This window comes from Stenella coeruleoalba (genome assembly GCF_951394435.1).
Source record: "Stenella coeruleoalba genome assembly, chromosome: 6".
NCBI classification, from domain to species: domain Eukaryota; kingdom Metazoa; phylum Chordata; class Mammalia; order Artiodactyla; family Delphinidae; genus Stenella; species Stenella coeruleoalba.
Window position 1 is genome coordinate 42,605,736 of NC_137151.1, and position 22,118 is coordinate 42,627,853.

Below are 22,118 nucleotides of genomic sequence, written 5' to 3' on the forward strand. Positions count from 1 at the left end.
ATATGAAAGCATTCATTCAACCATATTTACTCAACAGCTACTATCTGCTAGGAAGCAAATTAAGTACTGGAGATAAAAATGGTAAACAAGACAAATATGGCCCTTGTCATCAGGGAACTCACAGAATAATGAAAAAAGAAAAAAAATAAAATAAAATAATTACAAATTATATGCAATGTAATTAATATACATTAATTTAGGATGCTGAAATAGAGGGCTTGTTTTAGATAGGCTGATCAGGGAAGGCCTCTCTGAGAAGGTGAAGGATGGGAAGAAGTAAGCAAAGGTGTGGGGAGGGGACATGAGTTAGTGTTACCAGCTGAAGGACCAGCAAGAAGCAGCAGCACCTGAAGCAGGAAAGAGCTTGACATTTCAGAGTAAGTGAACAAGGCCAATGCCGCTACTACAGCACATCAGTGAGATGTCAGGGATCAGAGATGAGGTTGCAGAGGCAGGCAGGGCCCTATGAGCCCTATATGTAATCTGGATTTTTACGTACGCAAGGTGAAGTCACTGATGGTTTTTAATCAGGGATTATTTAATCCAAATTACTAGTATAACAATTGGATATACAGGCATTAAATTTTCTTTCAATCAACAGAGTTTACTAAACGCTTACTAAGTGTCAGCACTGTACGTCCACGTTTGTCAAGTTTGCCTTTACATCACCAGTGCTCGCATAGGCACTGGCTCTGGACGTAAAAGTTCTTAATACATGCTGATGAAGGGGGAAAAAATGGAAACAAGCTTAGAAAAAGAACCAAAAGATACCTAGTCTGGTCAAACCATCCCACCCTCCTGCCCTCTCTCAACTACATGTATTCAGTCACCAGGAATTTCTCCTCAAAAGGGAGTGTTAAATTTTGATGATCAGCATGAGATGGTGAACAAAGAGAAATATAGGAAAGACTGCTTACAGGAAAAAATTTACTAAAATATAGGATTATGTTCTTCAGAAAGACAGAAGAATGAAAGGGACATGTATGCTCTTTTGTAAGCACAAGACCTGATTCAGCTCCCGCCTTCTGCCTGCAGTTATCTTTGTGGGCTGGCTGGTCAGGAGGCCAGCAGGTCCATCATGTGAAAGAACCACAGAGTATAAACAAAGAAGAGATGCACAAGAATTGGCCATTTAATAAACAGGACAGTGTGTCCAAAGATGGTTAGGAGGCCAAATCTGATCCCAAGGAAATAGGTGAGCATGAAAGCTTCCCTAAGAGGGGAGGCTTAAGAGAAGGGAAGGGTACCAGAGTATCTGCACCATAGCTTTAGAAGCCCTGAATACAGGATGTCAGACACTCAGACCTGTGCACACCCTACACAGCTCCCAAAGCAAACATATTTCATTGACTAAGACCTTAATAAAAGCAGAAACACTTTCTCAAATAAACAAACAAATGTTGGGAGTGGAAGTGCAATGAAAATACCTAAAACAACTAGATTAGAAGCACTCTAAGATCAGACTCACAGTTTCAATTGTTATGTGAAAAATAAGCATGTGACTTCTAAAAGCAAAATTATGAAGGTCCTTACTCTAGAGCCAAAGCATTTTTATACAATAGTATGATTTTGCATCCATTTAAGGGTGTTTGGGGTTGTTTTGCTCTTTCCATTTCCTTCATTAAAAATAATGATTTTCTCTCCTCTGTAAAAGTGTAATAAACATCCAGTTTGTCTTTTAAAATACAGTTGTCAAATTTCAAAGGTTAAATATATGGGAGATTTATCCTATAGGTCTTTAAGGTACAGAGTCTGTTCAAAATAATAACTTATATCCTGATGCACTGTTACCTGGGGGCTGTATAGAATCTTAAATGTGAAATTTTATTTTATTTTTAAAATATGCTAGAAGGAATATTAAAAACATGCACTTGAAGTTCCACTGTTGTGCTTCACTCCTTGGAAGCAGTGGGTTCACAGTGCTTGCTACTAAGTATACAAACACTTTTGAATTAGCAGTTGATGGTGAGAATAAACTACGAACTCCATAACATGAAAAAATTTTTTTCTTGCTACTGGAATACTTTACTTCTTGACAGAACTGAAAAAGAAACACAAAGAACACTGGAAAAGATAAAGTCTGGAAACCCTCCTTTAGGATGCTTGTGACACAGTTTCCAGTTTTGCAATGAAAGATGTGTTACAGTAATTTAAAAGTTAGTCATTCATGTGCATGTGCATGTCTTTGTATATGAGAGAGAAGAGAGTGAGAGAAAAGAGAGATAGGCAGAGAGAGACAGAGAAACAGAGACTGACTGAATGGTTAGTTATTTGGTGTGCAGTATTATACTATTTCTGTGGCATTGGGGTCAGCTACATTTTCAACATAAAAGTCCAGATGGTTTTATACTGTCAATCAGAGGAGAGTTCACTGAGATGTAATATTGTGAACAAAGCGCTAAGCACTGTACAAATACTGGAAAGCTGCTGTGTGCACTGCCTAGACACAAGAGCAGATCGGTAGAAAAACAAACCAAAAGAGAATCCCACAATTAGGCAGTATAGGATAGGGAAGCTGGCCGGCTGGGCAACGGTGACAAGGAAACTCTCGGCCAGTTCTCATAAATGGAAGAGTCACATATGGGTCAGACTATGGGATGCGGCATCGTACCTAATGATAATATTATTTACGCAGTGTCAGAACATCATCCAAACCCCAAGAACTTTACGCAACTGGTAATGATATAAGGGCAGTGAGCTGGGCAGTACTGGAATGCTGTCTCTAGCCAAGTTCATAAACCAAGTAGAGAACTTCACAGTATAGCAGTTTGAGGGTAATTTGGTAATGGCAGGTACTGAGCACCACAAACAAGAATGTTATTTTCATTCATGAGTTTACCCGAAGATTTTAAAAAAGCATCACATGTAGCATTTATTTGGATTTAAAGAAAAACCTCAAGAGGAAAATTCAAATGACATGTGACTTCTATCGCTAAAAGCTAAAGAGAAATGTGATAAGCAAAAATGAAAAAATCACATTCACAAACCTAGAAAGACTCTTGGTTCCCAGATATCAGCCTCCAATAAGTTTCAAGAACTATATCCCTTCTCAAGACCCCAAGAGGCACCACCACCCACTTCTAATAGAGAAATCTAGTAATATATTTTTTCATCAAGAGGTAGTCGGGCTTAATTTACTTAATTAACCTACTTCAGCAAGCTAATGAGATAGCATAGTGGTTAAAAGCATGGGCTTAAAAAGAATGAACAGTGTATGGCCTTTGCAAGTGGCCAGACTTGAGCTCAAATCACGTATCTACTATAACCAGCTGTGTAACCCAGTGCAAGTAACCTGACTCTAAGCCTGAGATTCTACCTCTGCTAAACCAGGAAAACAATATCTAGCTTCCAGGACTGCAGAATGTCTACTACATGGTAAATGTTCAATATGTTAGCTATTATTACTATTATTTAAATCCATCAAATCTTACCTTGGTTATAGAGATGCAAAATGACTGCCCTTTGTATGCCTAACAATACTTCACTTACCCACAAATTCTTAACAAGTCATCACTTACTTTTATATTCCCAACTATGATGCACAATAATATAAAGATGTCTTCATGATTAAGATGGTATTAAATTACTCAGAAAGGTACATTTTAATAAAATGATGTTTTATTACTAAAGTATTATTATATCATTCAGAAAGTTATATCTTTAACAAGAGGTAACAATTCAAAACAAGATATAATTGCCAAGCAAAGTAATTGAATTATTAATTTATAAAAGAATTGTTTGAGAAACCACCACCTTCCTTATTAATTTACCCATATTCACTAGTTTAGCCATCTTTATTCACAAAGGCTAGCTAAAAACATCAAGCATACATAGGTACTTCATATCAGTTAAAACTGTTCACTCTCCCAAAGAAAGTTATGCTTAATGTTTCACAGCAAATAGTTCAATTAAGAACAAAAATAAATAAATAAATCACAGCTTCCCTGAAAGAGAATCTGCTTAATGAAAAGACACAGTCAAGGTACCATTTAAGAAAATGGCAAATCATAACAGAATTATCAACAATCAAATATCACCTTAAGCTTGAATTTCACTTTATACATTACTTGACCCAACTGAACTTTCATTCAATTTATTTTCTATCCAACTATTTGCTTTCCTTGCCCCTCCTTAGATATTTTAAAAAAAAAAAAAGGTCAAGGGTTGGGAGTAGGGAAGGGAGATATCATAATGATAATCAACACCAATTAGGACTAGTATGGCTACAAGAAACAGAAAACCTAAAAAACTAGACACTTGATCTCATGTAACGCAAGTCTGGAAAGAGACAGAGAAGAACTGGTGTAAACCAACCTGCACGAGGACCCAGCCTCTGTCTATTAATAGCGAGATTTTTAGTTAATGTAACAACAACTTTAATGATTATAGTCCCATTCGGATTTTCTATTTCATTTTGAGTGAGGTGTTAGAAGTTATGTTTTTCTAAGAAATTATCCATATTGTCTAAGTTTGCAAATGTATTAACATAAAATTATTAACAGTATTTCCTCCTTTTTATTGATCTGTGTCATATTTGTAGTTATACTTTTTTCACTCCAAAAATGAATTGTGCCTTTAAAAAATAAATAAAGCATGCCTGGATTTATATCTGTTTTATTATTTCAAAATCACTAATTTTAGTTTGTTCATCTTCATTATACACACACACACACACACACACACACACACACACATATATGCTTTCAATTTCACTATTTTTTACTCTTTTTATTGTTTCCTTCCCAGTACTCCTCCTAGATTAAAGTAAGAGGAGCCCTGCCCTGGGCCAAGCTTTAGAAGGCACTGCATATCACAATTTAAAAAGACAATAATAAAAATAAATTTATTAAAGATGATGTGGCTGCGACTGTCAATTTAGATGCAACCCACGTTGTGATATGCAGTATGTTGACTATGACTCAGTTCTATTTTTTAGTATCCGTTATAATTTCTTCTGTGACCCATGAATTATTTAGAATTATGCTTTTATTTCCTGACTTACAGGGTTTTTGAGGAATCTTTGTTAATGATTTCTCTCCTGTTCACACTTCAGAATGATTTCATCTGAGGAGGCGGAGATCACTGGCGGAGGGCTACTGGGGCCTGCTGCCTGCACTGGCAGAGCAGCTACTCCTCCAGGCAAAAAGGGCTGCAGAGACTGACAGCAGGAAGCTGGCCAGGGCACACAACAAGAGAAAGGTGAGAGGGATATGGGTGGGGCACCAACAACCTCTGCTACTCTAATCCCCAGGCAAGTATCTTCATTCATTTCCAATGCACTCTTCCATTGTTTCGTTCTTATAACCTCCTTTCTTGGCACCAAAGATGGCAGCAATAACACTCTTTGGCACCTTACTTTTGGTCACTTGTCTTGGAGAGATTCCAATAAGAGGACACAGAAAGCTTCCTAATTCAGGTTAATGCTGCACAGTATTTCATTTCAAGAACGTAACATAACTCAGTTAACCAGTCCCCTTTGTGAAAACTACGCAGCCACGGCTTCAAAGCAAGGTGACCACTCTAATGTCCAAATCCCTCTCCAGATCCTCTCTTACTCTGCTCGGCTATGAACTTAAAACGAAATTTATTACGTTTTACAAAACATAGCTAGATGTTTTAGGAACAGAGGGTTTTCAGGGTACTAGGTAGCTATAGCGTTCCAGCCTTTCATCAGCCATTTATGGCAGCTCAGGTGTTTTGTCCTCATCTTGTCATCTGCTAATTGTATACATCATAACCACAGTGAAATGCAGAGAAGGGGAGATGGCTTTCTCTTTTTATAAGTAAAGCACAAAATAAAATAGAAAAAAACTTAGTTGGAAGAACCCCCAGAAGTCATCTACTTAAACTGAATTTGCCAGAATCCAGCACTAGCTTCAAGGAAAACTGGGAAAATCTGGCAGAGAACGGAATCATCATGACCGACTTAAGTCCATCAAGCTTCACTCCCAGGGGCTGGGTACTTAGCCACGCCAAAGAAAACTAATTCTGTTAACAAGGAAGAAGGGCTGTTAGGTGGGCAATGATCAGTATCTGCCACAATACCTCAGATGGAATGAAAATATAACTGTAAGCATCTGAGAGTGAAAAAAATGATTTTAAGTAAGAGCGATTCTTTCAGTTCAGTAGAGATATTGCAGAAAGAAAGAAGAACGAAACATCTTTGATGCCTACTCTAGGTATATTTTAAGAAAGTAGAAATGCTTGATGCTGGGACAAATGACTCATACATTTCAGAACATGAAATTTGAGGCCCATCCTCAGAAACATTTTTCTGCATTTTGTGAAGTTTCCAGAAGGCAAGGCTTTAATAAAACCTAATAATTACCAAACTACTTTTGAGAAAAATAAATTGTGGAGCTTTTGTAATCTATAATAAAAATTAAACAGCTCTAAATGTGAATCATGATGTATTCTTTTCACTGTCAAGATAAAGCAGAATCAAGCTGATTAATTAGACTGGAGCATTTATTCTTTTAGTAATAAAATATTACCCAGATAACGCGCTTATAAAAACAATGACTATGTGTACAGATGTTGAAAAAAAATAACCTGTGTACCTACATTCAAGGTCTTTCTTATCAGACACATTCCTACTAGTTCAGAGTAGTTTTTGCATGGCATGCAATATTGGTGCTTAATCATTTTATCTTTATGAATTTTGGTGATTTCATTTGACAAATGTACCAATAGAGTAAGTAAATAGAAATCAAGAACTTTTCATATCTTTAAAAGTCTCCACAGAGATCAGAATTATCTGGTGTAACAAAACGTCATTCTTGCACTTCTATCTAGGGTTGAGTGAGCATATTTTTTAACTTCGCATATAAGTTTTCAAGCTGCTGCTGTTTTTTCTAAAAGTATTCAGAAAGGTTATTTGGTAAAGAGTAGATAAGTTATCGTTAGTCAAATATAAGTGTAAGTTAGACTGGTGAGGTATATGTTTTAGTGAAGTCTGATTAGATTAATAAGTACCATTAACTGCAGCTTAAATGGCTGAGTTTGAAAGATCACAGATACCACTGTTAGGATCTGGAGGTTATGGCTATCAGAGAGTAAAACTTTATATTTTATGACACCATCTTTCAGAAATCTACCTCCCAAATAAGACTGCTTCAAAAAGCAATGTGATGTTTTACCTCAAATGCTTCAGACCTCAAACGGAGTGGGGAAGCCACGGGCACAGAAGTGTTTGTTTGCATGCTATCCACACACATATATTTGTGATACAAAAATTCCATTCCAAAACACTGCGTAATCAAAATGAAATCTAACAGCAGATACAGAAATGGTTTGTTTCAATGCTCAAATCATTGTAGAAATGTATTATATCATTCGGTATGTATGAAAGTATTATATCAAATGGTAATGTTAAATGAAAATGTGCCATAAAGCCAACTGGATTCCTTGACCTTAAGTAATATAATGCAATTGGTGCTGAGAAAACACAATTAAATGAGATGTGAAAGCAACTATAAACAATCAATTTTAGCACAGCAACAGTGCTAAAATCCTGTTTAGCACTGTTTCAAGGCAACGACTCACTTGTCATTGCCTTGAAAACTTTTGTATTGATGCATGCACTGAAATTTCTAATACTACTAGTGAATCCACAATACTCACTTGGTGATTATCAGAATATAAAACATTAAATTATGTAAGGAAAAATACACTTTAGATTAGAAAAATACAAAATTCTCAATATGCCCCCAAACAGCTTTTACCTTTATAATCCCAAGCAACATGACTTGAGTGCTCACTGCTGTTCCATCTGACAATCTGAATTCTCAGAGGCGATGCATGGCTTTTATACACCAAATGGGTTATTTTCTGAATCCCCAAAATTACTACTAAGAACAGCAACCTACATTTAAATCTCAAGCTGCTCTCTCCCTTGTCTCTGCCCTACCTTACAAGCAGCAGCAGATGGAAATGGCTGCTGACGCCAAGGTGAGCACTGCAGCTTGCAACGTGCCCTTTCTCTAACAACCTAGCTGCTCGAACTCCATTCATTATCAGTCTGGCCCTCCCGACTCCTGCCACCACCAATGCAGTCCTACACAGAAGGGCCCAGAACGGTAAGAACATCGGATATGTAAACCACAGTAGGATAATCTTCCACTATTTAACCATCAGGAGACATATGGCAATAAGGATATTCAGGAGGATTCCATTCTACTGTTTCCTTAAAATGGAATCGGTATTTCCCATCCACACTTTTCAGTGTGTCTCGTAAGCCCTTCTAATAGGTCTCCCTAGTTCCCACTTCCTAACAATTCAAAATTCAAAACTGAGGCCTGTGTCCCCCAAATCTATTCATCCTTCCAGACAAAGCAAAGTTGACCAACTCTACAAAGCGACCTCCAATTTGTCACAGTCGAAATCAACTTCTCCCCTTTTCATACTCTCACGACACTTTAAAAACTACTCATCTCTGAATAGTCTTTAAAGCCTGTAAGGGCACAGGCCTTGGTCATATCCATCTTTCCAACATTAGCTCCTAGTACAGAACAGACACCCTAAAACAGCATACTCACTAAAAGAGGCATGGGAGGTTATGGAAGCAAAAACCAAATGTGCACAGGATCAACTCTCATCTCAGGCCAAAAAATGTCATCATACACCCACACGTGCATGTGATAAAAGCACAAGACAAATGAGAAAAGGCATGCAGGCTCTAAATGAATCCACTTTCCTACCGACCAGGTGTCCTCAGAGTACAAATGTAGTCGGCTGCTCTGTTGTCGCTAAAGGAATAGCTACTGTAGTCATTCTGACCAATTCCATAGTTGAAGGAAATCTCACAGAGGCCAACAGAGAAGCAACCTCCTTAGAACAAGTACATTTAAAACAGGCTGGAGACGCAGCCTGGGCTCTAATTACCTGTAACGCTCACTGGCGGGAATATTCTGAGAGAAGTACAAAGCCGACGTCCGTGCTCTCCAGTGCCATTTCTTTGCAGGAAGGGTATAAAGAACACAGTGTTCTAACTCTTCTTGAAGCAGATCCACCAGCTGTTTATGAGACCCTCCATAGAATGCCTCAATGATGAGAATACTCATTGGCCCTTTCAAATCTTCACAGATTCTAGATATTAAGCAAAAAAAAATTTGTATAAATATTTTCAAATAAATATGTTAAAATATTATACACAGAAAGCAAATAAAGTCGTTTACAGACAAATTACTTTTTTAAATAGGTTTGTCCTGCTTTTTTAAAAAGTATATAACACTTGAGGTTTGTACTTTGGAATCAATATTTTTATACCATTCATGTTAATAAGAGGAAATAAAGATGCTTTATTTTTCTGATTTCTGTTTTTTCATGTCTTAAGATTACTTCCACAATGACTCAGTTTTTTCCCCTACCCAGGAAGTTTAAAGTTCTCTCCCGCTGTGATCACTCACTTCCTGGCTGGAACGGCTATGACCCTGACTCAGTAACCTCAGCACTGGCTTGGCCTAGAGCTCTATCTAGACTTGGACAGTCACTGAACTCCTGTCCTAACTAACACTTTCACTCCAAGAGCCCTTCATTTGCATGGGCCTTTCCAGTTCAGGAATTCTCTGATTCTGGAACTCTCATATTAATCCATCTTTAAATTCATCAGCTACCAATGCCTCCAACGAATCCATATTTAGAAGACAGCACACACTCATATTCAAATCTCTATTCTCTAGTGTTAAAAATCTTTAGGATACAATTTCTTGAGACGCTTGACCACTTCCTCAGTATTGTCAATATCCCACCCCCAAAGGAAGACCGAAAAAGTAGGGTAAAGCTGTATGCTTGTGAACCAGCAAAGTTTCTACAACCTTACTTTAAACAACAAAGGCATTAAGAGCGATAAAGTAACATTACTATTAAAGATGTGGTAAAACTGTCACCACAGAGAATCGGCTGTCAAGCAACTTTTTACTTTAATAGTATCACTATTGTTGAAGTGCTCAGTGAGATAAAAATATATCTATGAATGTAAAAACTTTTATATATTTCAAATTATATGCTATTTCCTGTAAGAAGTAAATAAGAAATATCACTTGGTACATAACAACTACATCGTTTAAAAATATTCCAGATGTTTGAATTCTCCTTTATGACTTAAGTAAACACCACTCGTTCAGCAAGCATATTGCTTTCCTTAATAATGTTGTTCCACAAAATTATTAGTCTCAAAAACTCAGTGATGCTCCTAACTAAGAAAACTGTGCTTTACCTTGCTCAGTCAAAGCAATGCCTGCTTAAATTGCCTTTCAAAGCAAAATGTCTCAAACGGTTCTCAAAGAAATGACTGAAGTGAAAAAAGCTTATTTCTTGATGTCTTAAATCTTCCAATAAGCATTTTTGGGGAAAAGATACAAACACATACTTCACTTATCTGTAAAATAGGAAGCAGTGCTCCTCAGGTGGAAAAAGTATGAGTCCTGGGGTCAGGGAGATACAGGTTTGAAGCTCAGCTCTGTCATGTCCTAGCTGTAGGGCCTTGGACAAGCTACCTAACATTGTAGGACTTAGTCTCACCTTCTCTAAAATGGGGATAAAAGCACTAACCTCAGAGGTGTGATGTGAAGATAAAATTGAAGCATAGCAGCTGACAAACAGAAATAAGGTATTTTGCCCCTCCCATTATTAGGATAAACCACCTTACTTAAGGAGTAAAGATAGAATCCTCCAGCATTTTAAAATCAGTTCTTTTCAAACACAGCTCCTTATTCACCAAGGAAAGGTGGGAAAAGTAGATATACACATGCATTTGAAAGGCAGTGGGTGTTACCCATTCCCCATCAGCAGACTGTATTTCAAATACAAATTTGAGAGTACTGCAGATTTTGTGGGCAAGAAGTAAGCTCAGAGACTGTGCTATGCAGCTCGATTTTTCCAGGCTGGCTGGTGACTTCAACTTTATAATGCTGTATTCAGTAAGTTAACAAAACAGCCTCCAGGTTTAACAAAATGGTAGCCAGTAACCCTTCAAATGAAGGAAACTTCTAGAAAGCAAATGAAAAACTAGTGAAAGGCAATTTTGAAAATTATATCAAAGGTTTCAAGAGAAAATAAAAGCAGTTTAACACTAATTTGCTTACTGCATCACATGACAGATATCTGCTATCTTGCTTTATTTCCTCTGACCTAACCACACTAAGGTGTATATGCCATGTATATGCTTAAAAGGTCTCTAAAAGGTTCTTATAAAAATGACCTGAGATATTTCCCCAAGTGATGGAATGTGATATAAACCACTCTAGAGAATATTCCACTCATATATAACCTCAAAGAAAGCAACATTAATATTTGGAAAAAAACAAGCTTTCTGATTCTTCATTGCTCTGCCCTTTTCCATGATTAATCTAGAGCACGTACCATGCCCTATAGTTACAGATGTTTCTTATGGGTCTGAATCATGAGTTATCTGCAAACTATCAGCCACTGTGGAGGCAGTACGTGTAGGTGCTGCTGTAGATTCAAGACACTCACTAAGCAGAACTGAACACCAAGCGTGTGGGAGGTTGAAAAATAGAAAAGCGGAAAAAAGATTATAGTTATAGTAGATTTCCACCCCTTTAATAGCTCAGTAAGAAGAGTGAAATGTACAGGTTTGAACTAGCGTTTACTTGAGCATTCTTCTAGTGGCCAACGGGTGTGCCTGCATTTGGGGTATTTTTCTAGGGAGAGTAACTATGTCCTACCACCTCTGAAAACTATACTTAGTGGCTTTGATTCATGGAAATTTGTTCTGCTTGTTTTGTGGAGACAGACATATCCTGGCAGTTCCCCCTTTTACTTCTACTGCAACTTTTGCAGCAAGAAGAAATTTTGTTCTTCCCCTATAGTCTTCTTTAAGCACAACCTGGAAGAAAGATGATTCCCACTAGGTGCAAGCAAAAGAGGGGAACCTGATTTTTAAATATAAGATTCAAACCAAATGTCATTACAGCACATTAAAGATCTGCTCAAATAATACTTTCATTGTGCTTCATTGAGCTTTGTTTTAGAAAACACTGCTGGAAACATGAGCAGGAGTTGGGAAAAAAAAAAAAAAGACACTGTGTTAAAAAGGATTTTTGCTGTTACACTGGAATTTACTAAAAGATAAAGGGAGTACACCATTTGCCCATTTTAGCAGTAATCCCAGAAAACTGAAGATGGTCACCTGGCATAATAGATTCTCAGGAGCACGCCAGGTAAATACAGACATTTTGCACCACTAGCAATGGCTACTGGAGAGTGAGTGTTTTGGAGCAGCAGTAACAGGGCCTCAACACTGAAAGTCCTCACTCCAGAGAAGGACAGGGTCTCCTCCATGGCAGGAAGCTGCGGCCAGGTGTTTGCCAAAAGATGCTGGGTGAGCCTACATGCAGCCAAATGTCTTACATAGGTGCCTGGATTTATGAACCTGTTAAGGCGTTAGCACATGTACCACCACAGACCTTAAGCCCTGAAACAATTAAACGGAGTAAGTATATTAGAATTAGGGGTATGGCATTTTAAAAGGAAGAAACAAACAAACAAAACTTCCCACATTGGAGAATAAACACCAAACAGAAAGCCCACGTCCTTTCTACATGACACTAGAATGATGATATTTTACGAGTAAATGGCCAATCCATTCAAACTCCCTAAAAGAGCATAAAAAATGTTTCAGATAAATTTTTATCAGCTTTTAAGTTTTTCTGCTTAAACAAGTAAGCTTTAGTTTTAAAAAACCTCATTTCTTCAGCATTTTTTATTCCCCAGTGACACCAATGAGAACCTGCTACACTATTAAAGCTTTATGAAAGTTTAATTCATTATCAATACTATGATTTAATGATACGTGGTTAAATGCTAAACATTAATTTAGCAATATAAAAAGAGTCAAAGTGATAGCTAGGACATAGGAATGTTAAACCACTTCAAGTTCTATTTAAGATTACCAGAGGTCAAAATGATCTATTGGAGAATTATCTGCCTTCCAAAAATGTACATTTACAATTAAGAGGGAATATAAGGTGAAAAATCACAATAGTATTTCATATAAATATTTTGACCAAAATGAAAAGATGCCATTAGAGTCATCTCAATTAAAAATGAGTAATGCATTATTGATAAGATCACCAAGAACAAAAGTAGCCTGAAACCAATGCTGTGAATATTTTTAAATTTATATTAAAACTTTTGTCATCGTACCTGCATTTATTTTAAGCTTGACCCAGTTTCTTTATTCCTTGAGCCATGATCATTTTCAAGGTGAACTACATTTTTGTCTACCTCCTCCAGCAGTTATAACTGCTGTGGTAGTTCAGTTTTTTGTTTTTAAACAGTATAGCTAAAGGAAATTTGCCATATGCCACTGATTTATTGAAAAAGATGTGCTAAGTATAAATATCTCATGTGGATTTTTAAAAACTGAAGCTAAGTCACATTAGAAACCCATAATTAGCCCTCATATATGATGTCAATGCAGTTACCTATAATATTCAAATAATTTTCCAACCAAATACCAAGTAATAATTCTAAATTAGAGGACGTGTTGTATTAATATATTCCACAGACACCTTACTGCTATTAGTTGTAGGAAGGTATGGTTTCAGTGATGATGGTTTTAACGATTTTAATCCCACACACATGAGAAATTGATTTCACAGGCTAATCCACACATGGCTTGATACCTTAAACTTCAATCAATTGCTGAAAATATATTTTCTATTTGCCTATATACAGTACTTGGAAAGTTGAGCTTGGCAGAGCAAAAACAGAAAGCTTAAACACAAAATGGTGTAAATTGAGGAAAGCAGAATTTGAGTAGGATTTCCCGATAGGTCATCAGAGGTTTACCTAGTATTTCCTAACTGACCCTTTCCCCTCTTCCCTTCTGAACCTCCAACCACCAACTCCAACACACCCAGGTTCTACTTAAAAAGCAACCAATAACCCAGCAGAGTAAAATAGGGCAGTACTGAGAAAAGTTCGTATTACCTTCCAGCCCACTCACTTATTTTAATGATTCATCAGGGAAACCCCAGTTGTTAAAATATACCTGAAATCTCATTAAACAAAAAAAAAAAAACCAAGCATGAAAAGATTTCTGCTTTGAAACATGTTGTCACTGATTCCCCTAACAGAACCTATTAAGGGTAAATGTGTAGTAAAAATATATTTTGCTGAAGAAGTTTCTTCAAAGTACTAAAATACATTCTATTATGACATGGGGGGAAAAAGAGACAAGGATAAACAGATCCTATGAAAAAGTTATTATAAAAAATTTCATAAAAATCATGCATAGCAAATACATCCTAACCCCTAAAGCTTCAATGTAATCTCTGAAGACTGATAAATAATCTAACATTGAATGCAGTGCAATAAACTTGCAATCCTAAAACTACAGGCATTCACAATATTATACACAAATAAAGAAAGTCTGACCAATAGTAAGGCATGAAATTGGATTCCTGAGCATTAATTTGAATTGAAGATAACATACAACAGAAACTGATCATTATTCCATTTGATTATGGGGCATACAACCTAACATTTATGACAACTTGTATACTACTATGTACTTAAATAGCAACATTTTTTTTTTAATCTTGGATTCATACTGAAAAAGATGTAGCACTGTAATATTCTATTCCCCCGCAAGGCTATGGATATTCTAATTTCATCAACTCTGACTTTTGTTTCCTGCTGTGATAACTAAGAAGTGAGGACTTATGCACCAAAACCAAGATTTGGTAAGAAGACTTATATGCCACACTATTTGTGAGACAATTTAAAGCTATTTTCAAATGTGCTGTTCCAAATATATGATTTGCAATGACCTTTTAACACGTGCTCTTTTTAAAACTACAGTCATATATGCATATATGGCTATTTAATTTTCCCTGACAAATATTTTCATTCTTTCTCGATTTGGGATTTAACTTTCTGCTTAAAAATATCCATCACTTATGCCATGACTTGAATTAATACAAAGTCTTCGTTATAACTATCAGTTCAGTATCAAATGCAAATTCGACAAATACCTACATGTACCGACAGTATGACATCATTCACTTGTTTTCAAATATGCATAATTTCCACAAAGTAGATATATATATGTATATATAAAACAAATTCATTACCTTACATTTTGTAAAGTAATATTCCATATTAATAGCAAAATTATAACTGAAAATTTTTCTCTTAGTGTACTGCTTTAAATCCACAGACAAATAAAATATTAACCCTCTTTCAATTTTTCATTGCTATCATTTTCATGAATAATTTTAAACTATAAAAGTGCAATGAATTAGTTCTACTGAATACTAAAAATATTTTCAATTTGCTGACATTTTAAAATGTGGCAGTGTATTTATGAATCAATTGGAGATTTTATACCAGAAAATTATCTCATCACTCATTTGAACTATTGCATTAGCCTTTTAACTAGGTCTCCATGCTACCATGCAATCCAGTTCCCATCACACCATTCTCCATAATCCAGCCACAAATTATCTTACAAAATGCAAATCTGATCATGAAGTGACATGCTCAAAAACCTTCCATATCTCCATCACCTAAGGACAAAACCCAAGGCGCTACACATGGCAGTTAAGACCTTCCTTTTCTGGCCTATTCCCTTCTTTTCACTACAGCCTTGCTTCCCCTTCTCTGACTTCAATCCTCTTCCCCCACTTCCCCAGGATCATCATAGTAATACCAAGTACTCACACTCACATGTGTGTATTTTACACTTCTGTAACTTCACACCTTTATCTCTTTTCCGTCAGCCTTTTCTTCAAGTTCACCTGATGAAATTTTCTTAAAATTTCTGCATGTGAATCACCAACTCCAAGAAGCCTTTCCCAGAACTCCTCTTAAACATGACTTCTTTTCTACTCTGTACAGTAGCATTTTACTTGTTTCACTCTATTTCCATGTTCTGCTTCCCTGTGGGGCTGCAAAAAATTTGGAGGATGAGGATCATGTCATTATTTTCCTGGGAGTTATCCCAGCATCTGCTATATAGTGGATGTCACTAAGTTTTTTGTAGAGTTGAACTGAAGATCAGGAGGAAATGGGAAGTTGATTCTGCCCTTAAAGAAGTAACACTGCTTTCACCTGAACACAGGTCCTGAGCAAACCAGTGTCAGGCAGCACTATACTTGCTACTAGTGATTTCCCATTATTCCTGAAGCCTAAACCAAATCAAGCAGCTAGTATATCTGAACACATTTTTTTTGTTGTTCTTTTGGTTTTTTGCAATACGCGGGCCTCTCACCGTTGTGGCCTCTCCCGTTGCGGAGCACAGGCTCCGGACGCGCAGGCTCAGCAGCCATGGCTCACGGGACCAGCCGCTCCGCGGCATGTGGGATCTTCCCAGACCGGGGCACGAACCCATGTCCCCTGCATCGGCAGGCGGACTCTCAACCACTGCGCCACCAGGGAAGCCCCTGAACACATTTTATACTCTCTTTCAAATACTTATTCTTTTTTCTTACTGTTCACTGAATTTACTGAAATGAATAAATTATTTTCATGTAGATGCGTGTTTGTCTTAACCTACTAATGCAACAGAAGTAACAGTGATTAAAGATGTGGGAGAAACACCATAAGCAACTGAATTCTAGGCCAAAGCAAGTTTCACGGCCTAAGAGAATATCTCTGAGATCCATGAATTTTGAAAATCACCTACCGTTTTTTTATTCTGTTTGATCTATCGTCATCCTAGTTTAATACTAGAAGTGGAAGTAGGATGAGTAACCAATTCCCTCACCATCAATCTGGAGATCCCATTCCACATTTAGTAATTAGGCTTTTATTCAACAGGGAAGAAAAAAAAGGCATTTTTAAGTACTTTCTGCCAACAATTATGCATTTTATAAAAGTTCAACAAGATAAATAATGTATTTGCTTTCTCAAGATGGCATTTCTCCAAGTTTTCCACCTTCCTGAAATGGGCTGCAAATCAGCTTCAGTGGGAGAAAATAGGGCTATCTGACCCATTCGGATATGGACCCCTAAGTGGAGAAGCCAGGGTGAATCGCAGAATCATAGATGGCAGGAAGGCTGGTGCCACTGTTCGATCACTTCTCTTTTATAAAAGAAGAAATAGAGACTACTGGCATCAAAGAATAAGTGACAGAGCAAAGTTTAAACCCAGGGTTTCTAACCCCATATTCACATATCTTTCCATTATGCTTCATTCCAGGCACCTGATATGACCTAAGTAGAAGGCGCCTCCATTTCCTAGTCTTTGTAGTTTTTGGATTGAATATCAATATTTAATAATTATTACTATGTAATGGTATATATTGCAGTATAAATGTATACGCATGTGGAATGTAAATGTCACTATAAGATGATAGATATATTTATTGCATATTACATTTAATAAGAACTCCCAATAGTTTGTAAATCTAGGACATCGGTGGTATAAGTCACACAAAACTGAACACCAAATGGTTAGGATCACAAAACTCAAACTTTTGTGACTTCTTCCTGAGTCCTGTATAATCATCCCTCCCCTCACCTCACAACCCTTATCCTTCATCCCCCAGCTTTAGACTGGCAATTTTTTGATAGGATAATAGGATGGACAAAAGACAATATCCAAGATTCATATAGCAAGAAAGGTGTGGAGGGGGAGGGGAGGAGGTCAGCCATAGGGCTATACTCAGTCTATTTCATAATTAGCTACAGTCACCATCAAACAAAGTTCGGGTCCCCTTGATGTAACAATCTGTAGTACTTCTCAGTACTTACCCCTTGTAGACTATATTTACATGAGTGATTACATAATACCCATTTCCTCCCCTGAATATTAAGTTCCATGAGGAAACTGACCAGGTCTGCTTGATTATCACTATACCCCCAGCACGTAGCAAACAAAAGGTGTTCAACAAATGTGCATTGAGTCTATAAACACATAAAACCCTTTAGCAATGGCCTCGACAATTTCTTTCTAATTCATCCAAGACCTTTATTATTATCAACCACAAATAATCACCCCTTACTACCACTAAGTACTATTTACTCTCATGGACAGAACTTAATGCACACTTTCTATCATCATCTAAATATAACAGGTGGCATCTTATTGTATTCAAAAGGACACACCTCATTCTAAGGAAAACAGTTCTGCCAACAGCCCTGCTGAGGTGTTTGGAAATCATGTTTCATACCATGGCCAACTACCTTCTCTGACCTGACTGGACCCTGTAAGAATATTTAACCAAAGGACAGTCAAGTCTATAACCTGGAAGGATTCAACCGGTTTAATCATTAGACTGACATTTTTTATTAGACAGAAGCATTATCTTGCTACCCTACATGGACTTCTATGCCAAATTTTAACTCAGACCTAGCTTGTGCAAGGTAATTATAAATATATACACCAAACAAATTTAAAACAAAATGATTAACAGATTCTTAACTACCCTGGCACTAGTGCATCTCACTCAAACATCTTTTAAGAACTTAATACGTATTAACTAAAAAAAAATTATTGAAAAGTTTCCCTCTCCAAGTGGGAGGCACATGTCACATTTTCAGTTAATTCTGAAACAAAGATAGCAAAGTTACACTAACACTCAAGCATTCTCAATGTCCTATTTGAAGTGCAACAAACCAAGCAAACATGGGTGGCATTCCCTTGATGAGTTGAAATAAATGTCACCAAGTATAACGTTCTGGATTTATTCACTTCCAGTGAAAAATAAAAAGGACATAATCTCACAACTCAATCTGTTTATCAGTGAGGGAAATCAACTTAAAAGAACTGCAAAATCAGGGGGCAAAATAGTATCAGGTAAACAGTTGGGAAAAGAAAAAGAAATTTCCATAGAGGAGCAGAGGGCCAGAAACAGAAATCCTTAGTACTGATGTTAGATACCTTTAATATTTTAAAATTCATTTTATATCAGTGAAAGTCACCCTGCAGTAACATATTTTTTAAATGGTGTTAGGAAGCATGAAGTGAAGCCAGTATTAGAATCTGTCCTTTAAGATCAATAAAACCATAAAGATGTATCAATTAAAATATTTAGTGTCACTTCTCTCATCTCCAAAGTTCCACATGAATATAGAAATTTATTAGAAGTAGCATTAGTTAAAAGTGCGTTTTCTTCTATTTATTTATTGTAACAGGTCTTTTTCTAGTTGCCATATATTTTTCAAGCATCTTCTGATTTGCCAGTAGTCTAAGACATTTATTGGTGGTTTAAGAAGTCATCTCTAGATACAGTCTAGGGATTGTTACTGATAAATTTTTAAAAGCCCAAAAACCCAGTTTAGACCAGGACTGAGTAAATCTGGGGCTAATAGACGTGGTAATGAGAGCTGTATCACTATTTTTAAATATCACAAGGGGCATATCATTAGCTACTCACTATTATAAGAGAAAGAGTCAGTCTGATAATAATAGACTGGGATTTTAATATCCTGAAGATATTTAGGAATGAGCCTATTGAGTAATGTAAAGGAATTACACAGACAAGGGTATATAATTTCTAGAAGGTCTACTATTCTCCATAGTTTTGCACAGGCTGGCCCATATCATCTGACACACAAGTTTCCACTAAAAGAAGATAAGAAGCAATAGCTCAAAGTTCCCAGATTGCAGCAAGCACTATGACTTTTATCTATCTAGTGGCCTTGCTTGCCACTATTATCTCTTTATCAAATGGTTTTTCAAGGAGACATTCCAATAATACAAATATTTGGTCTAATGAGGCAAACCCTACAGCACAGAGTATTCTTTGCAAACTACTCAAAGCCGCACTCTGCATCCTCGCTATCTCTTAAGGAAATAATTTCACAGTTTGCAAACAGTGTGTTCAAACAGAGTAAGGCTGCTTAGGAGTTAATTAATTCCCCCTTGCATCTCTACTGGCATATATGTGTTCCATATCTGGGACCGTAACTCTCTCTACTGGATTAATTAGCATACAAAGTTAACAAACAGCCTGAATCACTGTTGAGAGAGATAATAACTTAAACTCCTAAAACTAGCTATATAACATCCTGTATTTCATATAATGGTCGTTCAACTGATTTTAGTAGAACTGAATGAAGTAAAGAAATACTTTGCTTCCACTTATTATCGCTCTTGCTCAATGCTCTAATGTCCCTTTTCCTGCCTTGTTTCTAAACTTTACTTGCAAGAACTAAATTTAAAATATCAGATAAACTCCTTCAGATTGTTCAGAGTAAATGCCTGCCAGGCGCAATGTGTTACCTCTCCTGGGAGTACCTGTAGGAGACAAAGGAGTGACAGGTGATGGTGAAATTTCAGCCATCTGCAAAGTACAGTTGATCCTTGAAGAACAAGAGGAAGAGGGGGGTTAATCCATGTATAATTTATAGTAAGTTCCTTCCAATGTGTGAATCCAACCCACCACAGACCCTAGAGTACTGTAGTATTTACTACTAAAAACTATCCCGGTATATGCAGACCCATGCAGTTCAAACCTGAGTTGTTCAAGGGTTAATTGTAGATGAGAATAGTTGTGAATTAAAAGGAGCCTTCTCAAGTCCTGCAAACACAGCCTGAAGGCTGCTACCTACTCTACTAATGCATAAGGCTAGATCTGCTTGAAAGTATTAAAATGTCCTATCACATTTGAACATAATACAAAAGGTTTGAAAACTATGCATATCTTTTGATTCAACAATAATACTTCTAACAATTAACTCTGGAACTTGTCAAGAATCTTTCTTAAAGTCTTTGCCCCAAATTGAAAACAATCAAAATATCAAAAAAAAAAAAAAAAGGATTTCTTATGATCAAATGATCAGTGATCAAAAATCATAATGAAGACTGTTTACTGGCATGGGAAAATGTCTCTACTATTGTGTGACTGCATGAAATGAATGTATTAAAATATATGACGGAATGACTAGATAAACGAGAGAGTGCACATGCACACAGGTAGATATAAATAATCATTTATGGTAGAATTATGAGTGATTTTGTTTTTCTCTTTGTACTTCATTTTATTCTTCAAGTTATCTTCACTGAATATGTTTCAACTTAAAAGAAACTATAAATTTTTCTTAACTTTAGGGAAGGAGGCCAAATCATTTGAAATAACAAACTACTTCCCAATTACTGAAGGCTTACTCCCCTTCAGGAGATTGCAAGTGGTTTTCAAATTATTTTAACTGCTATTGCTATAAGGAAACTTATTAAAAAATAATCATCAAGGGTTAAACTAATGCAGCTAGGGTTAGTCACAAACACTATAATTTGATTTTGCAAATACTGCTTGCCTAATACATGAAATAAAAGTAATACTCAATTAATTTAAAAATGTACTCGAGGGACTTCCCTGGTAGCACAGTGGTTAAGAATCCGCCTGCCAATGCGGGGGACACGGGTTCGAGCCCTGGTCCGGGAGGATCCCACATGCCGCGGAGCAACTAAGCCCGTGCGCCACAACTACTGAGCCTGCGCTCTAGAGCCTGCGAGCCACAACTACTGAGCCTGTGAGCCACAACTACTGAAGCCTGCACGCCCTAGAGCCCACGCACCGCAAGGCAGAGTAGCCCCCGCTCCACGCAACTAGAGAAAGTCCGCATGCAGCAACAGACCCAACACAGCCAAAAATAAATAATTTTTAAAAAATGTACTCTAATTATTAAATAATTATAAACAGATCAAGATCTTTATTTACTATATATAAGAAATCTGGAGCTGTACTTTGACAGATCGTGTTAAGAACTAAAATATTATTTTGGTACTTATGGTTTTGAATAGGAACATGGGTAAGTATAGCACAAACTCAAAGTTTCAAAGTTCAAGTGAAATGTCAAAATTAATTGGAGCCGTAAATAATTAGGTATGCGTCTTGAAATAAGGGGAAATATTTAATTAAGGTGAATAAAATTGAAAGAACTTCTAGTTTCACACTTAATTTCCAAAGTGTCTGTATTAAGAAAGAAGAAAAATGTTATTGCATTATCATCCATATGTGTTACACATGTTTGAAAAAAGAAAGAGACTCATTGGCTATCCAACTACTAGAGACACCGTCCTGCAACATTAAAAGACTGTCTCCTCTCATAACCACTCAGATCGTTCCTATATTTAGATACATGCAATAGATGAATGGATACTCAATAAATATTCACTGGATACTTGATAAAGTTGAATTTTA

At 36.7% G+C, this 22,118-nt stretch overlaps 1 protein-coding gene across 23 annotated transcripts in view; it reads right to left on the reverse strand.

Moving 5' to 3' along the window:
• GTDC1 (glycosyltransferase like domain containing 1) overlaps window positions 1-22,118 on the reverse strand; it is a 494,021-nt gene that overhangs the window by 378,150 nt on the left and 93,753 nt on the right. For 20 of the 23 annotated variants that reach the window (XR_013828618.1, XR_013828619.1, XR_013828620.1 and 17 more), the window contains exons 3-4: window positions 15,691-15,917; window positions 8,884-9,087 (exon numbers count right to left, since the gene is read on the reverse strand). Coding sequence is in view for 16 of the 23 variants with exons in the window: in XM_079923629.1 (XP_079779755.1) it covers window positions 8,884-9,062 (179 nt within the window). In the remaining 7 variants the exon portion in view is untranslated. Of the gene's footprint in view, window positions 1-8,883; window positions 9,088-15,690; window positions 15,918-22,118 lie in introns of those variants that run through there. The other 3 variants (XM_079923627.1, XM_079923628.1, XM_079923631.1) reach the window with 2 other exon arrangements.